Genomic DNA, 27,096 nt, shown 5'->3' on the forward strand with positions numbered 1-27,096 from the left:
TTAGTTACATAACAATGAATAAATTAAAACTCGAGGCTAGCGTCGCCAGCTGCGACTGTCAGGTTGGTGCGGCCGCGCAGCCCTCTTGAGGCTGGTCAGGGTTTCCGGATGGCGGGAAAGTACGAGCTGTTCGAAAGAAGAGTCGATTTTCGGGTGGAGAGCGATTTCTCAGAGGGCGACGTCAGATCGAGAGGGACAGAAAATCGCATTCGTGCCTTCATCGCTCTGTCTCTCTCGCTCTCGTGCGGCCTTCCACGAGGGTGCGAGAGAGACAGCGCGACGAAAGCAATGTCCGGAATGAGACGCTACAAAGTGGGCCAGAAGACCGGTGGAGCCGGCCGAAACCCCGGACGCGTTTTGAGCTCCAGAGTCGCTAAATGGGACTCGAACCGAACGTGTGACCCCACCATTGGATTGCTCTCCGAACGAGGAATCCATTGGTGGGGTCACACGTTCGGTTCGAGTCCTGTTTAGCGACTCTGGAGCTCAACACGCGTCTAGAGTTTTGTCCGCCTCCACCGGTCTTCTGGCCCACTGTGCGCCAGAGGGCGGCAGCCGCGGCAACGGTCGTTCCCTTGTCCGCCCGCCCCTCCCCCTCGCCCACAAGGCTCGCTCCCTTCGCGCTTCGCGAGTTCGGTTCAGTTTCAGTGCGGCTCCACTCGTGTACCCACGCGGGCCCCACAGTGCAGGGCCAGGCAGACAGCCGGCAGGCATCCCGCGAGACTCAGCGCGGACCCAACCGCGGACCCAACCGCGGACCGCGACCGCGGGTCGCTCCAGTTCCCTCTTCTTTACAGAGGCTGGCATGATAAAAGTGGACGAGACCGACCCGGTGGGGGGTGAGTACAGTCTCGCAAAGTGTTGTCAATTGCATTTTATTCTGCGATCTTTTCTCACGATTAACTAATCCTGTTTGAAGAACTGGAGCCCAGTTTCCCCTACCGAGATGTGCAGATCAAGCGCAACACAGACGTCAAGGAGTTCTACGACCTGCAGAGCGAGATCGGCCGGTGAGTTTGGACGACACTGGAAGAAGCGAAAATGAACCTTCGCAACTAAAAGTAATGGGGTCCGGGTCGTCACGCGAAGACTATGCAACTCTATTCGTTTTGTAGTGAAAGCTAATTTTGTTCTGTTTTCAAATATATTCAGTGCTGGGTTATCGTCAGGGGAAACAACTGCAATAAATTTGTTCACTAGAAATTCATAGACTATCTTGAATTTTAGACCCACTTTTTCAAAACTAATAAGTTAAGTCAGAACTCAAAGAAATTCTTCAAAAACCAGTAAAAGTCATATCGACATTCATGGGAATTCAGCTGCAGTTAATTGAAATCCGTCCAATATTCAAGTGGGATTCAAAACTTTAAAACTGAATTTCAAAGTTGGTTATCATTATCATTTCACAAGATTATTATTTTTATTTTTTTTAAAGTGGAACATGAGCGAAATGCGCGAATGCATCAAAATTTCCGGCTGATGTGTCATCAGGGTGGCCGATGGGGTGGCTGTGCCTTGTGCGGCGAGGGTGTTGTTTTTTCCTCTGTTTGTGCTCTGCCAAGGCCAAAGACTGTGGCTGTGTGAGTGGGTGTGGGTGGGGTGGAGTGGAGGTGTAGGGGGTGCAGGGAGGCATGCATTCACAAATCTCTTCTCGCCGTGCGATTTAAAAGACCGGCCTCGCGCGCTTCGACTGACCGAAAGAGGAGCACGCCAAGACAGTATAGGGCCAAGGCTGCGCAAGGCTGCCTGCCGGTGTTGTGTTTCTGAATAAATACAAGTCGGTTCGGCGTTATCTCGGCTCGTCGGCGAGACTCGGCTGGCGTGGCCTCGCCGGGTCAAAGCCACCCGCCAGTCGGTGTCCTGCACTCTAAAAGTCTTATGGTGAAGATACTCCATATTATGGTGAAAATTCTCCATATTATGGTGAAGATTCTCCATATTATGGTGGTGCAGCTGACTTCGTAACTTACAGTTCAAAATTCATTGTACCTTACAGACATTTTGTCGAATTTCTTTGTAATACGGAGAAAATCTCCGCCATAATATGTTGGTGCAGCCTTAAGACATTTAGAGTGTGGGACTCCCGGTGTCCCGTTCTGTCGTAGAACACCCCTGGAACGGAACACTTTTGTGTGTTTTTCAGGGTTTAGGCTTGCAGTGTAGCCATACACTGCCAACAAAGCTAAATTAAATCCCCTACAACTTTTTTTAGATTCTCTGAAACCATCATAGCGAGTAAACATTCATAAGGCACACTCTTAAAAGACCAATTGGTCTTGGTCAAAGTTTTACTATTTCGGAAATCAATTAAATTTGAGTCGATCTGACTTTTTGACTTGTGAGAGCAGTGTAGTGAAGCACCTCAGGCTCATAACTCTGTCTCTGGCGTGAGGTGTGCCCGGCGGTCCGTGGCGTGCCGCGCCGTGCGTGCCGTGGTCTTGCATACATTCGTTATTATTGGGAGCCCCAGGATGAAGGCCCGCCTTCCTCGCACCGGTAGCGCCGCCGCCGCGAGGGGGTCCACTCTTTGCAGTCACTTTCGTAACTCGACAGGAACAGAAGGTGGTTTTCTCGCTGCACGCGCCTAGAGTTCTGGCCGCGTGCGCCGGTGCAGGGCGCGAGGGCGCAGAGCGCCTTGCGGGTAGGCCGCCGACGGAGCGGCGCGCACGGCTGCACCGCGGGCTGGCCTACCCCCGGATTCACAGGGGCTCCGCTCTGCACTCCAGCCGCTCCAGCAGCGCAGCTACTCGCGGTGTGCCGAGCAGCGCAGCCGACACAGCTCCAAAAAATCGCTAAATGGGACTCGAACCGAACGTGTGACCCCACCAATGGATTGCTCTTCGAACGAGGAATCCATTGGTGGGGTCACACGGTCGATTCGAGTCATGTTGGTGACCCCCCCCCCACACACACACACACGCACACAAAGGGACGAATCCTTGCGTCGATAATGCACCGTTCACTTCCGGGGAGAAAATATTTGTCCCGTCGGATCAAAGTGTTACATCTAGGCTGCTGCGCTGCTGCTGCGCTGCTGCTGCGCTGCTGCTGCAGCAGACTCATTCCGAGAGTCGTTCTCGTCGCTCTGTCTCTCCCGCGCTCATGGGGCGTCCCGTGTAGGTGCGAGAGGGACAGAGCGACGGTGGGGGTGAGGGGCAGAAGTTGGCAACGCCGCTCGCGGACGGCCGTGCGGTGGCCCGGTGGCGTGTGGCGGCCTGGGAGCGTGAGAGGGATAGGGTTAAGGGCGCCAGCGGGCCAGCGCGCCAGCCAAGCGGTGGTCCTGCTCGGCACGCCACGCCGGGGCGCCGTGCCGGACACGGGGGAGGGGGAGGGGGGCCATAGCGCGTTCCACAACCTGCTCTATTTATACCGAACCGTCCGGCTGGGACGGCAAGCCACGGCACGGCCGCCCCCAGCCCTCCACCCCCTCCACCCCCTCCACCCCCCACCCTGGCGGTCGTCTTTATTTTGACGGCGCAGAGCTGTCGAAGCGACTCATTGAAGGAACCAACCGCGGGGACCGCCGACTCGAAAACGAGCGTTTAATTTTATTTCTGAGCGATTGCACGATGCACCCCTGTCATCGTGATACGTTCCTCTGCAGACTCATTCCGAGAGTCGGTTTCGTCGCGCTGTCTCTCTCGCACCTGTGGGGGACGCCCCACCGCGAGTCAGTGCGAGAGAGACAGAGCGACCAAAAGGACTCTCGGAATTTGACTGCTGGGGATTGTTCTAATCAAGAGGCTCGTTTAGTTCGAGCAAGTGGTTCACACGACGTGAGTGTGTCTCTGCTCCCCCCTCCCCCTCCCCCACGAGCGTGTTTGAGGTGCAATTGTGCGTGCGGTGACTCGCCCATTGGCCCCTCATATCTCTCAAACCGCGCCATGCAGGCATTCCCTGCTCTCTGCCCCTCTCGCACCCATACGGGCGCCCCATGCGAGTGCGAGAGAGAGACAGAGAGCCTTCTGTTCGGATAACTAAGATGGCGGCCGCCTTGCCGAGCGCTCTGCCCGTGACGTGACCTCCCGCGGGTTATCTCATCTCAGGTAGACGACGCCGCGGCGACAGATGACTGCCCCTGCCCCTCCCCGACGACAACCTGCTGAGGAATTCGTCGCTCGCGGTCCTCGCGGTCCTCGCGGTTCGAGGTTCGAGGAGTGGGGCGGCTGGCCATGCTGCCAGGGCTCGGCGGGGCTCGGCCCCCAGTCGTTTTCGTCGCTCTGTCTCTCTCGCAGCCACTCGGGACGCGCCGTGAGTGCGAGAGAGACAGAGACTCTCAGTGTGCTGGGTTGCCCCCCGCGGTGCGCCCCCGCGGCTCGGCCAGACGGCGCACCGATGGAGGTGTGAGCAATGTGTTTACAGCGGGGGTGCCTCGCGCCACGTGCTGCACGTGCGCCGGCCGGGACTCTGGCTCTCTGTCTCTCTCGCACCCGCGGGTCACCCCGTCAGTGTGAGAGAGACAGCGACGAGAGCAGCGTTGCTGCTCACAATGTCTCTACAATGTCTCTACACGAACGAAATGCACCAACGATCGACACAGGTGCATCGTGGAAACTTTTTGTCTTCTGCTTGGCAACTGTGGCGGCCGCTCGCGTAAGGTAACCACGCCTCCACTCTCTTCGCGACGGCCCGGCCGCGCGGCAAGGTTGCCGGGCGATTTGTCTTTCTGTCTCTCTCGCACCCGCACGGAGAGCCCCGTGAGTGCGACAGAGACAGAGCAGCGACGCGACTCTGGGGGCGGCGACCCCGCGACACCGCGTGACAGGGAGCCGATGCGTGCCAATGGCATTGAAGTGCCGCCCGGGGACGCACGCGCCGCACGCGCCGCGTCGCTCTGTCTCTCTCGCACTCGTGGGGCGTCCCGTATGGGTGCGAGAGAGACAGAGCGACGACTCTCGGAATCAGTCGGCCGCGTGACCGCCACTGCCTTCCTTATTACGACCGCGTGTCAAACTCCGTGTTGCTTTGCCGGCAGACTGCTTCCGAGAGCCGTCTTCGTCGCTCTGTCTCTCTCGCACGCATGGGGCTGTCCGTAAGGGTGCGAGAGAGACAGAGCGACGAAAACGACTCAGGACGGTTGAGGATGGTCGGTGGTGGAGTACATCCGACAGGCCGGTAATCCAGAAGAAAGGGGGGGGGGGTGAGAGGAGTAAAGGAGAGGGATGGAGGAAGAAGGATGGAGGAAGAAGGGGTAGGAAGAGGGATGGAGGAAGGAGGGGGAGGAAGGGGGAGGAAAGGGGTGGGGGGCGTGGATGCCATCGACTTGTTGACAGCCGGCCGCGTCGGCACTGGTCGGTCGGCACGCGCCCCGCGGTAGTTTGTACATGGCGATTTGTGGTCATCATTTACAAGCCGTGTCGGGCCGTGTCGGGCCGTGCAACATTTGAGAGCGCCTCGCGACCACCGACCACCGGCCCCGACCAACCGAGCGGCCACCGATTCATACCCCGGGCCTGCCGTGCCGTGCTGTGCCATGCCGTGCCGTAGCGGTTGCGGACGACTCGCTTCGACCCCAACGAGGCCTTCCTCCATTCATTCGCACACGCTTAAAACCTTTCGAAGTATTTTGAGCATACATAATAACTAATTTACTTTGCACTCTAAAAGTCTTATGGTCTCGCCGGCTATGCCCTGGACTGTACCACCTTGCGCAATTACTCTATCACCATCCTTCTGTCTCTCTCTCTCTCTCTCTCTCTCTCTCTCTCTCTCTCTCTCTCTCTCTCTCTCTCTCTGCTGGCCACCCCGCTCATTTAGGTCTCGGCACATTCCTCGTTGTTACAATGGGTGGGGTGGAGTGTATCGTGGAGTGTCGGCGAGTCGTACCGAGAGAGAGGGAGAGAGGCGGAGACGCGGGTCTGGCGTGCTAGCACACGTGCCTCAGATCGGCGGCGTCCCCCTGTCCTGGGTGTCGCACAGTGGGCCAGAAGACCGGTGGAGGCGGCCGAAACTCTAGACGCGCTTTGAGATCCAGAGTCGCTAAATGGAACTCGAACCGAACGTGTGACCCCACCAATGGGTTGCTCTCTGAACGAGGAATCCATTGGTGGGGTCACACGTTCGGGTCGAGTCCCATTTAGCGACTCTGGAGCCCAAAACGCGTCTAGAGTTTTGGCCGCCTCTACTGGTCTTCTGGCCCTGCGAGCCCGCGCGTCCACGCGTCCGCGGCCGACGAGAAAAGAAAGAAAAGACAGCAGGAAAACATAAAACGCGATTGGCTGGGCCATCGGTTGTTAGGCGCGGTGGCCTCTGCCAACAGCTGCCTCTGTGTCTCTCTCTCGCACAATGGCCCGAGCTCATTGTGACCGCGCAAAGCCATAGCCATAAAACCGCGCACCCGTCCTGCTCACTGATTTGCTCTACACTTCAAGGGATGGGGAAAAGAGAGAGCGAGAAAGAAGACTTTTCGGGTTTAGTTTTGTTGTTTTCTGTTGTTGTTTTCGAGGGGGAAGGGGGAGGTGAGGGAGTCGCGGCACTGAGCGGCGCGTCCTTGGATCAGGTTGCCTCCCTCGGTCTCTGCAGACACGCCGAGAGTCGTTCTCGTCGCTCGGTCTCTCTCGCAGCTATACGGAATGCCCTATGAGTGCGAGAGAGACAGAGCGACGAAAATGGGGCTGTCCTTGAACAAGCGCGACCGAAGGGAAGGACCTCCGAGGACCTCCCAGAGTGCATGGATCGGCGGGCCAAGCACACTGCACTGTCAGCGGGGACGCGGCAGCGCGGGGCGCAAGGCGGAGCCCCAAACAACGCAGCTGTATCAACAGTGAGGGAATAGTGACCCTTCCTTTTGTTGCCTCAGTCCGAGTGTCTTGTCGATTCCGTGTTTTTGGCCGCCGCTCTGCGAAAACAAAGGCACAGTCGGACACAGTGCAAAACGCGGTGCAAAAGGCAGGTCCGCGCCAGCCCGCCCATCACCCCCTTGGAGATGCCTGCGGCTGCATGTCCTGCCGCCATTTGGGTCGGAAACGAATCCGACTACACAGTAAATGTCTTACGGTGAAAGGCTGCACCTACATAATATGGTGGAGATTTTCTCCATAATACCAACGAAATTCGTGAAAATCTCCATAAGGTACAGTGAATTCTCGATGGTATGTTACGAAGTCAGCTGCACCACCATAATATGGAACATTTTCACCATAATATGGAGAATCTTCACTGTAGAACATTTAGAGTGTAGAACCAGGCGCGTCGGTCCTAGGGGTGTTGGAGGGGAGGGGGAAGGCCGTAGTACGCTGCGGCGGCCAAATCACGCCATTCAAGCCATCGTGACGTCAGCGTCGCTTCGGCGTCTCGGGGCGTCTCGGGGCTCGCACCAGTGACATCACGGATGACGCCACGGGTCACTTTCCCCGGCAGAGGAGAGGGAGAAAGAGCCTCTCCGCCAAATCGAGGTAATCTTTGAATGGAGCCGTGACGCGCGGCGTGCCTCGGGCAAGCGGATGTTTTTGTTTACGCGTCGCATCGCGGAGGGCGCTGTGCGTGCACAGTGTGGGCGGCGCACCGACTGATATCCGTGAGGGATGGCCGCGAGTAGGTCAGGAATGGGTACACAGAGTGATGGGGAAGCACTCGGAGCCTTGGAGCAGGATCAGTCAATCGACGAGCAAGGAACCACCACCACCACCACCACTATCACCACCACCACCACCACCACCACCAATGGATTCCTCGTTCGGAGAGCAATCCATTGGTGGAGTCACACGTTCGGTTTGAGTCCCATTTAGCGACTCTGGAGCTCAAAACGCATCCAGGCACATGTGCATATGTGCCAGCCCTCCTCCACCTGCCCACCTTTCCCTTTCCGCGCCGCGTTCCGCCCCCACACTCTGCACCGGGCGGCCGCGCTGCCCGGCACTGCCGTCGGAATGCAAGGTTGTCTGCTCTTTGCTCGGATGTGAACCTTGCCGCCCTCCGGCCGCGCCTTGGCGTTGGCGGCGTGGCGCCGTCGAGCCGTGGCCGCCGTGGCGGTCGAGTCGCCAGCAGACCGACTCCGAGCGTCGCTTTCGTTGCTCTGTCTCTCTCGCACTCGTGGGGCGTCCCGTGTAGGAGCGAGAGAGACAGCGACGAAAACGACTCTCGGAATCGGTCTGCAGGGGTCTATATACGTGTCGACGGTCCGCGTGGCGTGGCGTGGCGGGGCGGGGCGGCACCGCGGCGCCGGTCCACGCGGTTTGTCTGCCGGTCTGTCTGTCTGTCTGTCTGTCTGTCCGTCCGTCCCTGTGGGGGCGTACATCGCCCCGTTGGCCGGCAGCACAGGGGGGCCTATCTGCCGTGCCAATCACCCGGGATCATCAAGGACGCCCCCTCCCCCCTCCCCCCCCCGCCGGGTATTTTTAAGCGTGTTTACCCGGCTCACTTTTTTCCTGTTTGCCGCATTCTCCCTGCGCCGCGCCGCGGGTATCTTTTTCTAAAGTGCTGTCGATGCTTCCCTCCCAGGGCACAGTGGACCAGAAGACGAAGGCGGACAAAATACCGGACGCGTTTTGAGCTCCAGAGTCACTAAATGGGACTCGAACCGAACATGTGACCCCACCAATGGATTCCTCGTCGGGAGAGCAATCCATTGGTGGGGCCACACGTTCGGTTCGAGTCCTGCTTAGCGACTCTGGAGCTCAAAACGCGTCCAGGGCTCTGGCCGCCTCCACCGGTCTTCTCGCCCACTGTGCGGGGGCAAGTTCGACCCTTTCTAACAACCGTGTTGCCTGTCTCCTTCCTCCCAGGGGCAAGTTCGGCACGGTGTACCGGTGCCGCGAGCGGGGCACGGGGCTGTCGCTGGCCGCCAAGTTCGTGTCCGTGGCGCGCAAGGAGGACCGGCGCAACGTGGAGCGCGAGGTGGACATCATGCGCTCGCTGCAGCACCCCCGGCTGCTGCAGCTCTACGACGCCTTCGAGTACGAGAAGAACGTCTGCCTCATCCTGGAGCTGTGAGTCTTTCTAGACCTTTTCCGAGAGTCGTTTCCGTCGCTCTTCCTCTCTCGCAAGTATAGCGGAGGCCCTATGAGTGCGAGAGAGACGAAAACGATCTCTTCTCCCTGCCCCTGCTGTGAGGTAAATTGATCAGAAATTTTTCGTACTTTTCCTGTCCCTTTTTCAACATGTGGCGAAAGTATCAGTTCGCCGAAATGACATGGATGAAGAAAAATTGCGAAAGTCAAGACTGGGCATCCTTGAGAAATGGCGCTAAATCACTTCCCTCCTCGAGTGTATACAAATCATTACGCTGAGGGGAGGGGGCCGTAAATCAGCAAGGGAGCTCGTTCGAGTGGAGCGGAGCATCCCGAATATCGGCAGCAGGCTCATTCCGAGAGTCGTCGCTCTGTCTCTCTCGCACTCATGGGGCGTTGCGTGCAGGTGCGAGAGAGACAGAGCGACGAAAACGGCTCTCGGAATCAGTCTGCAGCAGGCCGTCGGCAGGTGCACCCCGCTTGCGGCCGCCCCACTTAGACGTGGACGCCGCATTCCTAGCTCCTCACTACCCGGCACGTTACACTGTTAAATTGACAGTGCTGCCACACAAATGGGAAAAAATCCCACCAGCGACGCACCTGTGTGGAAAGGGTTGCCAACCTTAGCCTGCCTCTTCTAGGCAACACCTAGGCGTTGAACTCGTGAAGTTGCCGCCTCATGGTTGCCTAGAGGACAGGCTGAGGTTGGCTAATCTAACCAAACCAAACCTATTCGGCAGTGGCGCAAAATGAAAGCGTGTGCCTTTCCAGGATCGAGGGAGGCGAGTTGTTCGAGCGCGTCATCGACGACGACTTCGTGCTCACCGAGAAGTCGTGCACCATCTTCATGAGACAAATCTGCGAGGGAATCCAGTTTGTCCACCAGCAGCACATACTCCATTTGGATCTCAAGGTAGGGGGGGTGACGTGCCGGTGGAGGAGGACAAAATCCCGGACGCGTTTTGAGCTCCAGAGTCGCCAGAGTCGCTCCATTTAGCGACTCTGGAGCTCGAAACGCGTCTAGAGTTTCGGTCGCCTCCACCGGTCTTCTGGCCCTCTGCGCGAGGGAATGACATGCCCCACTGTGTTGCAGCCCGAGAACATCCTCTGCCTGACGAAGACGGGCAACAGGATCAAGATCATCGACTTCGGCCTGGCCAGGCGGTACGAGGTCGGCAAGAAGCTGCAAGTGCTCTTCGGCACCCCCGAGTTCGTCGCCCCCGAAGTCGTCAACTTCGACCAAATAGGATTCAATACCGACATGTGGTCGGTCGGCGTCATCTGCTATGTGTTGTAAGTGAGAGAGAGAGAGAGGGGGGGGTATTTATGCTTCTTCCCAGCCACTACGTATCCAATTGCGATTTCTCTTTTACGATTTTGTCAAGGTTGTCGCATTATTAATTCCCCTTTCATGAACTGGAAGGTTGTCGGGCCTGTCGCCGTTCATGGGAGACACGGACATCGAGACCATGGCCAACGTCACCATCGCCAAGTACGACTTCGAGGACGAGGTCTTCAACGACATCTCCGAGGACGCCAAGGACTTTATCGCCAAGCTGCTCGTCAAAGAGAAAGAGTGAGTATGATTTTACAGCTATTGTAATGTACTGTAATTCAAGTGAGGCAAGGATGTCCCGTGCGGGTGCTGTACAAAGAAGGACTCGGCATTGTACATAACATGGGCGTGGCGACTTGGAGAAGGCGGAGGGGGCATTCCTAAGCCACTTGGCCGTTGGATTATTTCGGCCAAGTCGGGGGAAATTCCTAAATCATGTGGCATTAAATTAAAGTCGGGTCAACAAATTTGCGGCAGAGTTGGCAAGGCCTCCGCCTTACATAACGGAGACGGACAGACACCAGCCAGTGTAGTAGCTCTCGTGTAAAGTAGCTGCTTGTTGTGCTTGGAGGGGTGGACGGGAGGGTGGTTTGCCTCGCCAGTGCCACCAGTCTCGCCACTGGAGGGTGAGCGGCCGCTCTCCCAGAACGGTCACAGATGACGGTACGACCCAGTCGGCCTGCTAACGTCCTGCGCATTTACTATCGAACTAACTAACCAAGTAACGGTTTTATCAGTTTGACTCACATAGATGTGCTTCCTGCTCTTGGCTGTTCGCTTGGGCTTGTGAGTGCGCGCGGTGGTAGACGCTTTGAAACGCCGGCATGGCAGTGGCTTGCCTTCCAGCGCACAGTGGGCCAGAAGCCGGTGGAGGCAGCCAAAACTCTAGACGGGTTTTGAGCTCCAGAGTCGCGAAATGGGACTCGAACCGAACGTGTGACCCCTCCAATAGATTCCTCGTTCGGAGAGCAATCCATTGGTGGGGTCACACGTTCGGTTCTAGTCCCGTTCAGCGACTCTGGAGCTGAAAACGCGTCCGGGAATTTGGCCGCCAGCACCGGTCTTCTGGCCCACTGTGTCATGGCAAAACCCCCTCTGGATCCGCGTCTGGACCGCTCAGCGTGTTACGCGAGTGGGGCTCCCGGCCGCGACGCAGACGACGAGTCAGCCACACAGCATTTGGACGCAATTCAAAGTTTGCACTTGGTTTTGGCGCCGGTTCAGAACTTTCATCCCGCGACCGCGACACCCTTTGAGGAGGGCGGGGATCACGCCCGAGAATGTTGTTCCAAGAACGCCCCTGGCCCCACTCCACCACCTGGCCTCCGGGTTTGCAGAAAGCTCTCTGAAACAGGTGTGTAGAGCGAACGGGCAGCCGCGGCCGCAGCGTCCGCTACACTGTACTGTACGATGCACCGAACCCTCTGCAGCCCTGCAGTGCCCCGCAGCCCTGGGTTAGCCTGGCACGTCGTACCACTTTCCCCCTGCCGTGGCCCGCCCCGCTGGGTCAGCGACGGTGAAAGTAGAGAGAAACTGGGCACGGGTCATTTCGGCACATTCAAAGAACAAGGCAGGGCAGGGGGTGAGCTCCTGCGACCGTTACCGGTGAGGCACACTTGAATCAGGTTTCACAGAGCTGCTTTCGTCATTTTGAACCTCAGCATATCGGGATCTGCTTTTCATCTTTGCTCTGTACCAATGCACGCCCGATGAAAACTTCCCTTCAATTCAATGTTTGCTGCAACACCCTCCGCGCGCCCCAAGAAGGCCCGCTCCCTCTCCCCCGGCCTCCCCCACCCACCCGGCTTGTCTGTAGACTAATTCCGCACAGTGCGGCCGTCGCTGTCCCTCCCGCACCAGACGGAGCGCCCCATGGGTGCGAGAGAGAGACCTCCCACTCGGAATGAGTCTACTGGTGCCCGGGACCCCTTCGCCCCCACTATACACCGCTCACCTGGTCAAGTGTGCCTGGCTGTTAACTGGCGGGGTGGTTGGTTGGGTTTCGCTTGGAGCTGCCCCTTGTCCTGTCTGTCTGTCTCTCTTCTCTCTCTAACGCTGGGTCTCCGTCCCTCTGTGCACCGTTCTGTCCACAGGAACCGGATGTGCGCCGAGGCGTGCCTGCACCACCGCTGGCTGCGGCGCAAGCCGGCCAAGTCGCCTCCAGCGCGCCCCAGGGCCAAGGTCCCCGAGCCGACGCCGCCAGCGCAGCCTGCGCAGCCCGCGCCCATCGTCGTCGACATCGTCGTCCCCGCGGACAAGCCGGAAGTCAACAACAATGACAACAACAAGAGCGCGGTGCCGGAGGTCAACAACAACTCCGCCGTGGTGGCGGACAAGAACGCCGAGAACAAGATCGCCGTCACGGTGGAGGAGGCCGCGGAGGCCGGCAAGCTGGCGGGCGCCAAGGACAACCTGCGCAACATCGTGGAGCGCTGGACGGAGCACCCCGACGGCCCGTACATCTTCGACACCGAGGCCCACACCATCTCGCCCTGCCCGTCGCTGGCCAGCGTGCTCACCGAGCCCGACGCCATCGCCACGGGCGCGGTGCACACGGCGGCCGAGGACGCCGCCGACGCCGCCAAGCAGGAGCCCGTCGTGAGCACGCCGACGTCGCCGACGTCGCCGACGTCGCCGACGGCCACGCTGCCGCTGCCGTACGACCGGCTGCTGGGGTCGGAGCGGCGCGCGTCGGACAGCAACTGCCTGGTGCGGCTCAAGAGCCACCACCTGGACATCCACGACCGCATCAACCTGGCCGACGAGATCCGCAAGCTGTCCGAGAAGCTGTTCCGCATGGCGTCCTGGGCGCCGCAGAGCGCCTGCAGCAGCGCCGGGGACGCCGCCAAGCCCGCCGTCAGCCCGCTGGCCGCGGCCGGCGACAACGTCGAGTCCACCACCGTCACCGAGACCAAGAAGGGCTGCACCACCACCAAGACGACCTTCAGGTCGTCGTCCACGACCGGCAGCAGCACCACCACCGTCACGTCCTCCGGCACCTCCACGCGGCGCGGCGGCGAGCGCGGCGGCAGGCTGACGGAGAACTTCACGGTGCGGGCCGTGCAGACGCAGATCCCCACCAAGAGGTTCTGGCCCATCGAGCCGGGCCGCATGCCCTCCAGGGCCGAGCTGCTGGAGGACATGACCCCCGCCGAGGAGGCGGCCGCGCTGGCCGGCAGCCTGGGCCGCAGGGACAGTCGCCGGCTGTCCATCCCCCGCGACGGCCACGGCCTTGGCCACGGCCTTGGCGAAGGCCGAGCCCTTGGCCGCGCAGACACCCGCGAGTGCCGCGACGCCGCGGCGTTCCGGCGACTCACCCGCCGCAGCCTGTCCTCCGCGTCCGCCTCCTCCACCACGCACTCCGCGCCGCAGAGCCCGCGCTGGTCGCCCGACCCGGAGCTGCCGCCGCCGCCCACCTCGGACCTCACCAAGGACCTGGTGCTGCGGCTGCTGCACCGCCTCGACTCCGTGCCCTCCGCGACCATGGCCACCGCCTCCCTCGCCTCGCACCGCAGCCTGCTCGACGGCCTGCACGGCCTAGCGCACTGGCAGGACGACCCCTTCTTCAAGACCGCCACCACGGCCGGCTCGCTGCTCGACAAAAAGAGGACGCTCATCACCTCGCACAGTGGGGGGCCGTAGGCTGGGCAGCCGTGCGCGCGAGTGTGCGTGTGTGAGTGTGCGAGTGTGGTGGGCGTCGTGTCACGTTCCAGAGTTTCGAAGGCACAACGTGGTACAACCGCAGTGTCGGTGTCGCCACATCGTCCTTGCTTTCGACGTGTTGCCCAACAGGACCCAGGGTAGAAACGGTCTCTCTCGCGCAGCCCAGGCGGTGTCATGTGGGCTGCCTGCCTCTTCGGCGCGGCAGCGCTAGAACACCGTCGCAGTCTTTCTCGCTCCCGTACGGGACGTCTCGTATCGTGAGTGCGAGAATCAGAGCGACTGCAACGAATGACTCTCGGCTCGTCGGCTGTGGCAAGTCCTTGCCACGCACAGTGGGCCAGAGGACCGGTGGAGGCGGACAAAACTCTATACGCGTTTTGAGCTACGGAGTCGCTAAATGGGATTCGAACCGAGCGTGTGACCCCACCAATGGATTCCTCGTTCGGAGAGCAATCCATTGATGGGGTCACACGTCAGGTTCGAGTCCTGTTTAGCGACTCTGGAGCTAAAAACGCGTCTAGAGTGTTGTCCGCCTCCACCGGTCTTCTGGCCCACTGTGCCACGCCCGCCCTGTCCCTGCTCTCTAGAGGGAAGTCCATTCCGGACGCAGTTGCCACGTTTGTGATTGTAGATGTGATTTTATATTATTGACTTAATGTTAGTACTCTCTAAGTTTTAAGTGATGAGGAGGGCGTTAGATCTTTTGAGAAAATATTGCCTTAGAATGTGGTTGAGATTGGCTGTATGTAGTTATTTTCAAGGCGGACAATAAAAGAGAAGACTGATTCTCTCATGACAAAGTTGTATATTATAGACGGTCGTTTCATCTAGTCACTCACATGAGTTATCTAAGTCATGGTGCCAACATGTCACTAATGTATTATGTGTACAAATAATGCAATCTTTTTTTTTAAAGAAAAAAAAAAAACAAAACAAATAAATTTTGACCATTAACAGCATTTTAGACTTCCCATCCATTGCTTATGACTTAACATAGTTGTCAATTCATTTCAGGGCTCGATTGTCTCCGCAGCAGTGCCTTGAGCACAAATGGATAAAAAGCGCTGTCACAACAAGTTTGAGTAAGAAGAGGCTCAAACGCTATGTCATCAAGAAACGATGGATAAAAGCTGTCAACACCATCATCTTCCTGCAGCGGATGGGAGCCAAGTTGGACAGAGAGGACAATTGTGACGATGCATCTGCTGAGAAGACTACAGTGTAAGGAATTTATTGCATTGAAAAGACTGATGTTAAGCAGAATAAGTGACAAATTCATGGTTTGATCCCAGCCCACATTGCTGGCAATGTGAGACCATTTAAACTTAAGATATCTTTACCAAACTGTAAGGATGCGGATGTTTGAATAAAGACAAGAAGTGCTTTTAATAGTTTTTTTGAATTTTTTATTATTATATGATACACCAGAGCACTCCTTAACGGTAAGATTTCTGGTAACGGGCCCTGGCACCTGGACCACCGAACTTCTTGGGCTCGCAGCGCCGAGGGTCAGCAACCAGCAAGGTACGGTCGTACTGGATCAGCACATCCTTCATCTCCTTCTTGGATGCCTCATCCACATCTGAGGGAAAATATAACATGAAACGACAACACCATAAAAAGTTAAAACAGGATAGATTGAACAGACACTTACACTTCTGGTAGTAGGCAACAAGTGCCTTGGAGATGGCTTGCCTGATGGCATAGATCTGTGACACATGACCACCACCATTGACCCTCACTCTGATGTCGACTCCGGCGAAGCGGTCCTGTAACAAACAAAACGAAGTTAAGCAATAGAATCAGTATAACACAACAAGCCATCCTCACTGGAGGAAAGTCCAAAACAAAGAGAGCTGGATGGAGACAATAATTAAAACAGGACAATTTTCATGTAGATAACTGGATTGAGTCACATGCTGGATAACAGCCAGCAGCGTCACCGAAGATAGCAATTTGATCTACTTCCATTCGACAACAGGCAACACAACAAATGTGCCGCTGTGCTTTTTAGGAAGTGGTATGGGATCTGATATGGGGACAGAATAATCATAATGTAGATAACTGGATTGAGTCACTTGCTGGATGACAGCCAGCAGCGTCACCGAAGATACCAATTTGATCTACTTCCACTCGACAACAGGCAGCACAACAAATGTGCCGCTGTGCTTTTTGGGAAGCAGGGCGAGATCATGTTTAGGAACATAAACTACGCAGATCCACATGCCAAATGACAGCCAGGAGCAGTAAATAATACTGAGGAAAGTGTCAGTTGCAAAGAATGAATCCTCATCTCAGTTGCAATAATGCAGCCATTGGTACTATCACACCAGAAGTCAAACGGTAATTACTATCATCATTGAGGATAAGGGAACAAGATTAAAACAGCACTGACAATCCTCATCTCAGTTGCAAAAATGCAGCCATTGGTACTATCACACCAAAAGTCAAACGGTAATTACTATCATCATTGAGGATAGGGGAACAAGATAAAAACAGCATTGACAATCCTCATCTCAGTTGCAAAAATGCAGCCATTGGTACTATCACACCAAAAGTCAAACGGTAATTACTTTCATCACTGAGGATAAAGGAACAAGATAAAAATAGCAGATAATCCTTGTCTCAGTTGCAATAATGCAGCCATTGGTACTTTCACACCAGAAGTCAAGTGGTAATTACAGAGAAAGCCACTTAAAGCGTTGGAGGAAATTGAGATCACATCAACCTATGATTATTGCACTATAAGATCCTCCTTTGCTAGAATCATAATGGGATGCCAGTATATGCCTGTTTACAGCACATTATGAGCTAGACAGAGATTCTTCAGCACAATAACGAGGTACATGATCACAATTGTCTACGACGCTTTAAACGACTTTCACTGTACTTTCATCATTGAGGATAGGGGAACAAGATAAAAACAGCATTAATAATCCTCATCTCAGTTGCAATAATGCAGCCATTGGTACTATCACACCAGAAGTCAAACGGTAATTACTTTCATCATTGAGGATAGGGGAGCAAGTTATACTAAACCAGTTGCAATTACACAGCTTGGAACTTCACAAAAAAAATATTGAAGGACAAAAAATATGTAGCAGTTTTTGAGACCTGAAAGACCTGATAGAGTCAATCAGGCACTATGACACAGTTGCATTCTCTCTGTGGCAATTTAGCATGAGCTGGTGACAACGCCAGACCAATGATGAAATTTGCCCCAGTTGTACATTGAACAGATTCCAAAATAGTAAGTCTGATAAACAAAAGCATTGTAGCAAATTTGGAGACCTGAAAGACTGAAGAGTCAACCAGGCACTATGACATTGCAATTGTTCTTGGTCAGTTTTCAAATGAGATGGTCACAAGACCAAACCAGAAATGAAATTTACCGTGTGGGCATGCACTCAAGCATATAATTGATATAAAATGACAATGATAGAGCAGAATAGATGTAACAAATATTTGTAGCAGTTTTTGAGACCTGACAGACAGAAGAGTCAACCAGGCACTATGACACAGTTGCATTTATTCTGGGGCAAGTTTAGATTGGACTAGTCAGTAGACCAAACCAGAAATAAAATTCACCCCAGGAGAAGGTTCAGATAGAACACCGAACATCTATGGAACATTAAAATGCACAACATTGTTAACTTAAAAGGTGAGAGCAATTAACGGAGGGATAAGTCAGAATTTGACCAGAGTAAGAAATGGGCCTCCGCAGTGAAACTACAGGGACGACAGGTGGGCGCAATACAAATAAATCTTGAGATTAACACTAGCGAGACTATAGCCTCAGTGTAGCTCAGAGCCATGACAGCCCTTAGAAACTAGACTGCCGAAGACTGACATCCTTTCAGCTTCACGTTGCCTGTCCATACAACTCACCTTGCCCAAAAGGAGGATTGGCTCCTGGAGCTTGTACTGCAGGATGCTGGGCTCAACGTTCTCGAGGGGGCGGCCGTTCACCCTGAGGTTTCCATTGCCGCGCTTGCAGTACGCAACAGCGGTCGCAGATTTCTGTAACAGGATACCGCAGGTTCAGGCACGGAACGCAGAGACGCGGCCTAAGGAGCAGCGGGCGGCACAACCACATAGATAAACATCAGGGGGAGCTACAGAAATAGATAACTCGTACAGGACGAAAATGAAAAATCAAAAATTCTGGTAACATTGGCCAGAGGAAACGCGAAAAAATGCGGCAAGATCGGCACAAGTATGACAGTCCCACGTTCGCACCGAAATCCTAACCTATACCGGGGCGCATGTTTACACGGCGATCAAGGCGCCGGTTCAACAGAAGCTGAGTTGCGATTGAACCGCCTGGAAAATCGGGAGTCCCATGTTTCGGTGACAATGTTCGAACAGCGGAGCGCGGTGAATTAACAAGTGGAAACGAAATGCCGAAGTGTGCGAAGCCGAGACGTTGCACTTACCTTGCGTCCAAAGACCTGGACGGCCTGGAGGGGCTCCTTCGTTTTCTGCAACAACAAAATTGAACGCAAATGTGAGTTAAATGTCCGGAATCGTCTCTCAAGAGTATTAAATGAGGAGCAGACTAATTAATCGACGAAAACGCAAAACACACCTTCTGGGCCTGCATGGCGGCTAAATCCTCGTGGACAGGAAATGAACAAGGCTTGGGAGAGACCGGAAAACCTTCGAGCAGCCACGTACTAAGTTAGTCAAGAAGCTACTGAAATAACGAAAACACTTTTCTCCGAGCTGTGATAAACAACAAAGAAAACTAGAAAATTCTAGATTCCATGTTGACGAAAAAATGCAACAAAAATTTCAAGGTGCTTTGTTTGAGCTGTCAATGTATGAATAAGCCAAGAACGTTTAGCGCTTTCTAGTCTTAAACTCTCAGTTGAGTTCCTAGATGGTCAAAAGCGGTCACAATTTACAAAATCACTTTTTGAGCTTTCTCTGCTTTTCCTACATTTGATGTAAAAACCTAAAACGAATTTTTGTTTTTATTTGATATTTTTTGTTTAAATTTGATGTGGTTCACAAATTTTCAGAATTTTGACAGACACCGTTTGGACAAGTCGAAGAAGGCGGTGATTTGAAAATGGCAGCAACTCAGGGTAAACATTCAGTATTATTTGTCGTGTTTCTTAGTAATTTTTATGGTGTTTTCGAAGGAACTTCAATTGTTAAAACATTTAGAATCATTTCTTCTTCATAGGAAAATTGTAGTCATCTCATATTTGTGCGACAGTGTTACTGTATGGAGGTCTTGAGTGACGTACTGTCCATTAACAACATTGTAAACATTGCCCAAGAAAACCATTATTTGTGTCTATTTCACCCAGTAACACTCATACAACTTTTAATTTATCGCCTTGTATTGTTCCTTGGTTCTAGTTTTGTCAGATTTAGATGTCATTCCTTTTCTTGATGTTCCGTCGATCTACTTAACCTCGTTTCATTCACAACTTTGACAGTTATCAATATCATTCAAGTACCTCTTTGTGCCTGTTTGTGTATGAAAGGTACTATTTTCACATCATTGATTGCATCTTGAAAGAAACTTTTAATGTATTTCAGAATTGTCGGATGAAGAGGTGTTGGATTTGAGCAATCAGGGCTTGAAGAAGTTGTCCAAACCATCAGCAACACAATCAAAAGTGTCTAAATTAATTTTGGATAATAATGACCTTACACGTTTGGACTGCATTGACTCATTCACAGCTGTAAAACATGTAAGCGCCTCTTTCAAATGAAATTCAAATTTTGCTTTCCTTGAAGAGTGGAACCGTTATGCTTACTAATGTCTTTCCTCTTTTGAACTAAAGCTCTCTGCAGCCCGCAATGGTCTTCTTCGCATGTACAATGTGACACGATTACATCACCTGGTTTCTCTTAACCTAGCACATAATGGAATACTTACGATAGAAGGCTTGAAAGAGGCAACACATCTTAAATGGCTTTGCCTTGCTGCCAATAACATCAAGGTATGATTGTGGTCTTAAAACCTGCTGCCAAAGCATCATCTCCATCTCTTTTCTCTTTTACTTACTTCTACTCCCTATCTTTTGCCAGACAATAGAGCACCTCAATACTAACACCCTGTTGGAGTATATTGACCTATCGGAAAATAACATCTCTTTCATCACAGATTTGTCATATTTGACAAGTCTTAAGGTCAGTATGATGTCAGGCATTCCTTTAAAACAAATTCATTCATACTAGAAAATGGAATCTTGGTGTCAGATTTATTCTGCTTCATTAATCCGCTTGTTTGAATCTAACTCACATTGCAGACACTGCTGCTGAACAGCAATAAAATTGGTCACTTGCACTCATGTGACAAGTTCTTACCAGTGGGCTTGGACACTTTATCATTGGCTGCCAATAACATAACAGATCTTAATCAAGTTTCATTCTTGGTGAATTTAAGAGACCTTCGTCAACTATCAATTGCAAATAATCCATGCGTTGCTATGACAGGAAGCAATGTGTATCCTTTCTTGCGATTATTTTTCTAGATATATGAGAAAATTTACTAAATGAAAATTGTAACCAACTGATATTGCAGGGTAGGGATATTTTAACTTGTGTGCTACACTGTTCCTTAACTTAATAACTCAGTGGGTTTGACTACAGACCATTTCTCATTAACTGGTGCATGGGTTTGAAAGTGATTGATGGTTTCATGGTGAATGAAATCGAAAGGTAAGTTCATTGTGCTCTTTGTCCAAACTTCTTGGATGTATTCGATTAATATTTTTTTGCCCCTATTTACATTAATATAGCTTGAAAGCAGAGTGGCTATACTCACAAGGACGTGGTCGACAGTTCAGACCTGGTGATCATGAATCCTTAGTTGCATATTTGGCCAACACTTGTCCTCTTGGTGGTGAAAGCTTAGAGACCGAAGAAGATAGGAAGCTCCGACTGATTCTCAGCAAAGCTCAGCATCACCAACAGCAACTAAAGCAACAGCAAACGGATGGTTTGTATAGTAGATTTTGTTAAATAATAAGCTTGTGTTTCACTAAATTGAGTATATTAATACAGCACTAGTGTTGCATACCACACAATGTTTTCTTGAGGGCACTGAAAACACGGTACCATTTGTTTTCCAACCACACAGGGCCACTCCAGCGCTCATCCTCTGTTTCCCCCTTCACTCGAAGGCGCACTTCAAACTCTTACAACAGGTCCAGTAAGTGCTTTTCCTTGATTGCTGCTTCCATACTATTAATTGGCCTCATGCTTTCTTTCACTTATATGCAGCTGAAGTGAGTGTGCTGTAGTCTAGTATTGTGACACATTTGGTTCACTGCTTTTTCAGGTCTGAATAGGGGGCGTAGAAGAACCTACACACCTGACCGGATGACCTCTAGTTTTCATAGTGAGCTGCCTAGCTCAGGATCAGAGATGTCACCCCTCATGACGCAATCCCTTGACTTATCCCTCTTTAATTCATCCGATAGTGAAGATTCCAGACGTAAATTACCCACCCAGCTTGTACCTCAGGGTAAATTTCCTATGGCTGTACTATTTCGACCATGTTCCTTGATGAACTAAAGGATGCACAAGGTATTCACATATTATTTGGTTCTACACTGGCAATAGAAAAGTATGTTGTGTTTCAGATGAAGATTCTCCATTACACTCTGCAACGGAGATGATACCAGTTCCAGACTCTCTTCTCAGCCCTGAGTTTCGGCCCATTGAAATGATTCCGTCGGGGACTCCTGCTCAGACGCCTGCAACACCTGCAACTCCGGCTACGCCTTCTCATCCTTTGGCCAAAAAGGGGATTGCCCAGCCTCTTGCCTCTGGCTTGCCTCGTCCCAGTTCAGGAAGATCCACCAGCCGTCTTCCTGTTAGAGGTAGGGCCAAATATGTATAACATGTATTGCTTAAAAAGACTTTGCCAGTGGTTACATTCGAATTTATTGTTTAGGTGGTGGTGTACCCATTCCAGCTCCACCATTACCTGCTCCAGGTGGCTGCCTAGACGATTCCAGTACCAGCAGACAGGCAGTATCACTTGGTACACCTTTTGAGCAGCCTGAAACACCTTCAATGGAAGCCCATTTCCAGACTCAAAAAATCACCACAGGTTTTGCAGGTTTATTTTGCATAATTTTTCTTTTGCTTGCACGCTTGATAACAGTGGCTTATTATTTATTTTTTATCTTCCTCAGGGGAATCTCATTTGGAGCGACAAAATTTAGAAAGGCAAAATGGAAAACTTCGGGATGATTCCCTACCAAGACAAGGTGGAGACAGGGCAGACACAAGGGAAGCAGCACATAATGATGTGAATGGTACGGAGCAACCTATTCCTACCACTAGGAGCAGCGACAAGGTTCCACCCACCCCTCCAAAGCCCATGCAGAGGTCGGAAGTCAAGAGGCCTACCAGTCTTGGTAATTACTGTTTTGGTAGCCATGGTAGCCATGGTTTTGGTAGCCATGGTAGCCATGGGAAAGGGTTTTATTTCAGTTTTATAGATGTAAGTGTTCTCATAGACAAATTCTTCTGTGTGCTATGTTTCTGTGATACATTATTGTCTTGCAAGATTAAGAAGCTTTCATGAAACATTGTGTATTTAGCAGCATCATGTCTACCTTACCTTAATCTAATTTGATTGATTGATTTAAACTATACTATCTGTAATGTAGGTGGAGCTTGTTTACCTGATTTGCTCAGTTGGTCCTCTTTGTTCCTATCTCTATCTTAATTCTATTCCTTTCTTCTCTCTCTCTCTCTCTCTTATTTGATCCGCTTCGATAAGTTTTATTACTCGTGCTACTTATCATAGTTGGTTTCAGATTTGCCTTTTCACTATGGCCAAACCTCAATTAATGGTCGATCTGAAGTAAATTTTCTTGTCTCCAATGTGGAGGGGCAGAGTGAGTAGGAAACAGTTGCTCTGTAAATGGCTAAGCGTTCAATGCCACTTTCTCATTTATTTTTATTTTTTTTGTATTTAATTATCTCACTTGTTTGAATCATAGTAGGTTTTGCAAGATTGTCATTTTTATCTATTATAATAACTTTTTCAAATGTACAAAGTGTGGGCACAACTGCTTCTAGCACTATCTTGAATTGAGGAATTTAACTGCTATTATTCCAACATTTTCCCAGTCATTAAATAATAATCTTGTATACTTATTTGTGTCTGTGACCTGTTAAGTTTGACACTGCACATTATTGTGTCTTCTTATCACTTTTGTTTAGAGTTTGTTGTGTTTTACAGAAGGGGGAGGAACTAAGTGGTTTTCCTATTTTTCTTGCATTGTTGTCTTATTTGCAGTGCATGTTAGACTTTGTTATTGAATGTGAAGTTTGTTTGAAAAGAGTCTTACACTTGATTCAACTTTCTTCTTGCATGTCCATTTCATAAAAATTAGACTGGTGTCCACCTTATCTTAAGCATCATTTGTAAAAACAATTTATGCAAAATTTAACTCCTACATTTCAGAATGTGCTGCCACCAACATTCAGCGGATCTGGAGAGGATATCAAGCCCGTAACTTGGATCCAAGAGTAGTAAAAGTCAGCCGGTCTCTTCAGGACAAACGCACTCTGGAACATATTAGGCAAGTTTTTTAATATTATTGTCCCTAAATTGTAGTTGTATGGACAGTATGTATGATATCGGCCTTTCTGACCTAATTCTGCAGGAAACTTACTGAAGATTTAGAGGGCACCAAGACTGCTCTAGAAAGTGAAAGAAGATTGCAGCTTCTTCAAATGCAAGCTATTAGTGCTCTTTGGAAAAAAGTAGTTGCACTACAGCAAAGTGGAGCAGCCCAGCCCATATTGCCCAATATGACAGCTGCAGATTTAATTGGAAGTGAACAGGTTACTTCAAGTAACAGTGCAGAATGTATTCGTAAATTAACACACAGTTGTCTGCACCTGCACACCCAGGTAAATAGTGACTTCCTTTGTGTCTACCATCTTTACTCTCAGCAAGATGATCCTTACTTTCCTATTTTGCCAAGGTCGCTGAGTTGCAGCAATCAATGCAAGAAGTCACATCAGTTCTTGGATTGACATATCGCCAAGGTCAAATCCCAAGAGTTTCGCTTGCAACTCAAACAGATTTGAGTGCGGTACATACTCCATCCGAAGCAATTAATTTTCCATTTCAAAAAGACTCATCAGCTCCTTGCAACCCAGGTCAGTGACATCACAACAAGCTTAATGGTTTGGCAATCGTCTAAGTAATTCTAGTTCTCTATCAAAGATTATAATCTGATTTATTTGTGCATTTCTGTTTCAGAAACATTGCAGAGGCCAGCATCTGCAACATCTGATAGCGTACCATCTGAGAGAGTACCTCACAGACCGTCAAGCCTGCTTCTTAATGCTCCTCACCCTCCATCTAGGCGGCAGACACCTCCTCAATTAAATCATTTTGCAAATTCACTTTTGGATGGTGTCTTAAAAACTGTTTCATCTGCTGAGCCTGGCAATGAGACCACCACTACAGCTGAGGGCTGCGCAAAGCAGGAAGCAACTTTAGAAAGTGGAAAGTAAGTGGACCAAGAATTGGAATGTTTCCACAATTTGAAAAAGGAGAAGAGTTGTATTGACTGGTTGAGAATAACCAGTTAATTCAGATTGTTACACATGATACTCTATCACTGTTGAAGACAATGAAGGATTTTATCTGTCAATTTTTGCAGAGCATGTTTCGTCTGAAATGTCTCTTGTAGTCAATGAGATCAACTATATTTATTCTTGTGTGATATTGAAGATTAGTTTTATAAATTTTCTTTGGCTTGTGCCTGTTAATTGTTATGGATATTTTGCCACATCTCCATTTTGAACAAAACTCAACAGGCTGGGTATCTGATGTATCTGGATGTAGAAGGATTTAGGAAGTTGTTGAGCTTTTGATCTATAGTACCGGAATCCTTGTAGGCAAGCTGTTGCATTTCTCAAAGTTGAACCCTGCTGTGTACTGTGAGAAATTTAATACTCTTTTTCTTTTATTTGTATTTGTAATTTGTTTGCTCTCTCATGATTTTATGACTGACCATGGTAATTTTTTATTCGAGTACCTCTAAAAAGTAGTTACCTAACTGCAGAGAGATCGTAGTGCTGGCCATGCTGGCCCAGCCAATCACAGACGGGAGTTGCACTAGGTCTTCTCTGCAATTCTTACAATTTGACAGCCTTTGGACATGTTCCCCCTCCCCCCCCCTTTTCTTTGTCTGCTCAAATTTATCTCAATAAAATAAGTGAGTTGCAAGTAAAGTACATAAATTTGTTTGTGATCAATGAAAATGAAATGTTTATTCTGATGGGATTTTTACTTTTATTTTTGTGAGTTTGTGAAAGTCTGTTCTAGTTAATGAACCAAGATTGTCATACTGATAAAAAAAAACAGTTTGTGTGATCAAATTATTTGCAAAACTTTGCCTCCTTAAGGCTGCAGATCTCCACGCTCTTGAATCGAATTTCATATAACTACAATTGATCTAGTTTTCTGCCAAAGTCATTTTGTGATGATCTTTTTTATAAGGTTAACCATAACATGTAAGTTGTTACAGCCAGGACTATTTTTACTGTTTGTGTTCATCCTTTCAGCCAGCCACCCATTGGTGCTACTGTGGCTTTATTTTTTTATTCTCACTTTCATGCTGTCATTGGTATTTTTTTCTTTTCCTTGAAGTAAGTCATATTCTATGTTTCTCCTTGTCACCAGCACATCTTATCTGGAAAAGTAAATTTCAGCTGGTTCATGAGAACTGTGTTCAATCAATTGACATGCACACTCAACAGTTAGGTTTGAACATTTGAAAAAGCTGGTTATTGGTGCACAAATTTAATTTAAGAGCTTTTACCAATGTTATTGTATAGAAATGGAAGTCTTGACCTGTTTTGAAGGCTCAACTACCGGACCAACACTTCTTTACACTAATGAGGACGCATTCTTTGCTCTACGCATGTGTAAATTTTGCTGAATGCTTTAAATAGTTATGGATTTTACACAATGGTGAGTGAAACGTATGCATACTAAAGGAGAAAGGGGAACTTGGTGTCACAAGAAAGATATTTTGAAAAGGCAGTCCTTTGAAAGTCAAATTCTCCTAAAGCATGAGCTAAACTTGTTGGCCCCTATTTATACAGTGTTGGTCAATGGACTTCAATTTCGTCTTTGCCAAATCTGTAGGGGAAGTTAGAGCAGATTCTGTTTACTTACCGGTAGATCTTCTCTAAAATCCCCTAAGAGAAATTGTTGTCTGTTCACCTTAGCCTCGGGCCCAGCTTATAGTTTAAGCAAGTTCAATCATATTATTTATGATAACACTATCAGAAGAACATCGGTTTTGTATATTTTTGTCGCAACTTTATGAATAAATTGAGTAAACGGGTGCTTTTTTTATGTTTTTCATACTCCTTGCCCAGTAATTAGAATTTATTTTTCTCTGCATAATCTGTCCTAAACAGTTAGTTGCACTCTAAATGTTACTTCCTGCTTTTCAGGCCTGAAATTAAAATCTAAACCACCCTAATAAATGTAGGTTACTTAGTGCTGACATAAGTACATTTTAGATGTAGGATTTATGAAGTATGGAAATAGATGATCTAGCTAACCTGTAGTGCACGTTTATCACAACATTGTAGGTCTTAGCTGATATTAGAGATACAGAATATTTAGCTGAGAAAGCTATGAGGCTAACCATGTAGTACCGCTTTGTACTCCCATCAATTTTATTTCATCCCTCTATTATACCGCACTTTCAGTTTTGCTCTCGAGTTTATTTTTATGACATTTGTTGAAAATATTTGTGCCTTTGTGTTGTCAAGAGATTTTGTGAGGGAAGTTGCTGAGTTTACAGTTTGGCTTCTTCCTTTCCAAATGACAGAAAAATAAACTAATGTTAATTCAGTATTATTACTTTGAAATAAATGTTTTGCAGGGATGATCTCAGATTTTGTACTTAAACATATTTTATGAATGATTGTTATGCTAGTCATATTTATTGTGTATGTTAATCTTGTCAAATGCATGACTGATTTTACCAAACCTCAATGTCTCTTTGCTGGCGTTATAAATGAATGTTATAAAACTTGGTATTGTGGGAGGAGATATTGTAAAAGAAATCCAATCTTCCGTAGTCCTTAAAAAATTCGCTTCCTCCCTATTTTGTAAAAGGACATTTC

At 50.1% G+C, this 27,096-nt stretch overlaps 3 protein-coding genes across 6 annotated transcripts; 2 read left to right on the plus strand and 1 right to left on the minus strand.

The window, feature by feature from the left end:
• The first annotated feature begins 658 nt into the window (after positions 1 to 658).
• Positions 659 to 14,345, plus strand: LOC117645515 (caM kinase-like vesicle-associated protein). The gene is made up of 7 exons (XM_034385778.1): positions 659 to 839; positions 920 to 1,010; positions 8,724 to 8,927; positions 9,720 to 9,861; positions 10,042 to 10,241; positions 10,372 to 10,524; positions 12,378 to 14,345. The coding sequence occupies exons 1-7, from the start codon at positions 806 to 808 to the stop codon at positions 13,924 to 13,926; spliced, it is 2,373 nt and encodes a 790-aa protein (XP_034241669.1). The 5' UTR covers positions 659 to 805; the 3' UTR covers positions 13,927 to 14,345.
• Positions 14,346 to 15,327: 982 nt separating this feature from the next.
• LOC117645517 (40S ribosomal protein S16) lies at positions 15,328 to 18,755 on the minus strand. The gene is made up of 5 exons (XM_034385780.1): positions 18,536 to 18,755; positions 18,384 to 18,428; positions 17,836 to 17,967; positions 15,602 to 15,716; positions 15,328 to 15,529 (listed from the first exon to the last, which is right to left on the minus strand). The coding sequence occupies exons 1-5, from the start codon at positions 18,548 to 18,550 to the stop codon at positions 15,384 to 15,386; spliced, it is 453 nt and encodes a 150-aa protein (XP_034241671.1). The 5' UTR covers positions 18,551 to 18,755; the 3' UTR covers positions 15,328 to 15,383.
• Positions 18,756 to 18,970: 215 nt separating this feature from the next.
• On the plus strand, positions 18,971 to 26,863 carry LOC117645513 (centrosomal protein of 97 kDa). 4 transcript variants are annotated; one of them, XM_034385774.1, is made up of 17 exons: positions 18,971 to 19,037; positions 19,501 to 19,655; positions 19,749 to 19,907; positions 19,996 to 20,097; positions 20,217 to 20,413; positions 20,545 to 20,628; positions 20,709 to 20,908; positions 21,050 to 21,121; positions 21,251 to 21,436; positions 21,555 to 21,794; positions 21,869 to 22,036; positions 22,113 to 22,423; positions 22,733 to 22,823; positions 23,396 to 23,513; positions 23,598 to 23,847; positions 23,922 to 24,099; positions 24,203 to 26,863. In XM_034385774.1, exons 1-17 carry the CDS (start codon positions 19,022 to 19,024, stop codon positions 24,457 to 24,459), a joined length of 2,784 nt encoding a protein of 927 aa, XP_034241665.1. In that variant the 5' UTR covers positions 18,971 to 19,021; the 3' UTR covers positions 24,460 to 26,863. The 4 variants fall into 4 exon arrangements, with proteins under 4 accessions (XP_034241665.1, XP_034241667.1, XP_034241666.1 ...); XM_034385776.1 differs by having other exon boundaries at positions 18,983 to 19,037; positions 22,113 to 22,337; positions 22,743 to 22,823; XM_034385775.1 differs by having other exon boundaries at positions 18,983 to 19,037; positions 21,869 to 22,027.
• Positions 26,864 to 27,096: the final 233 nt, after the last annotated feature.

Source organism: Thrips palmi, unplaced genomic scaffold (assembly GCF_012932325.1).
Source record: "Thrips palmi isolate BJ-2018 unplaced genomic scaffold, TpBJ-2018v1 HiC_scaffold_18, whole genome shotgun sequence".
NCBI classification, from domain to species: domain Eukaryota; kingdom Metazoa; phylum Arthropoda; class Insecta; order Thysanoptera; family Thripidae; genus Thrips; species Thrips palmi.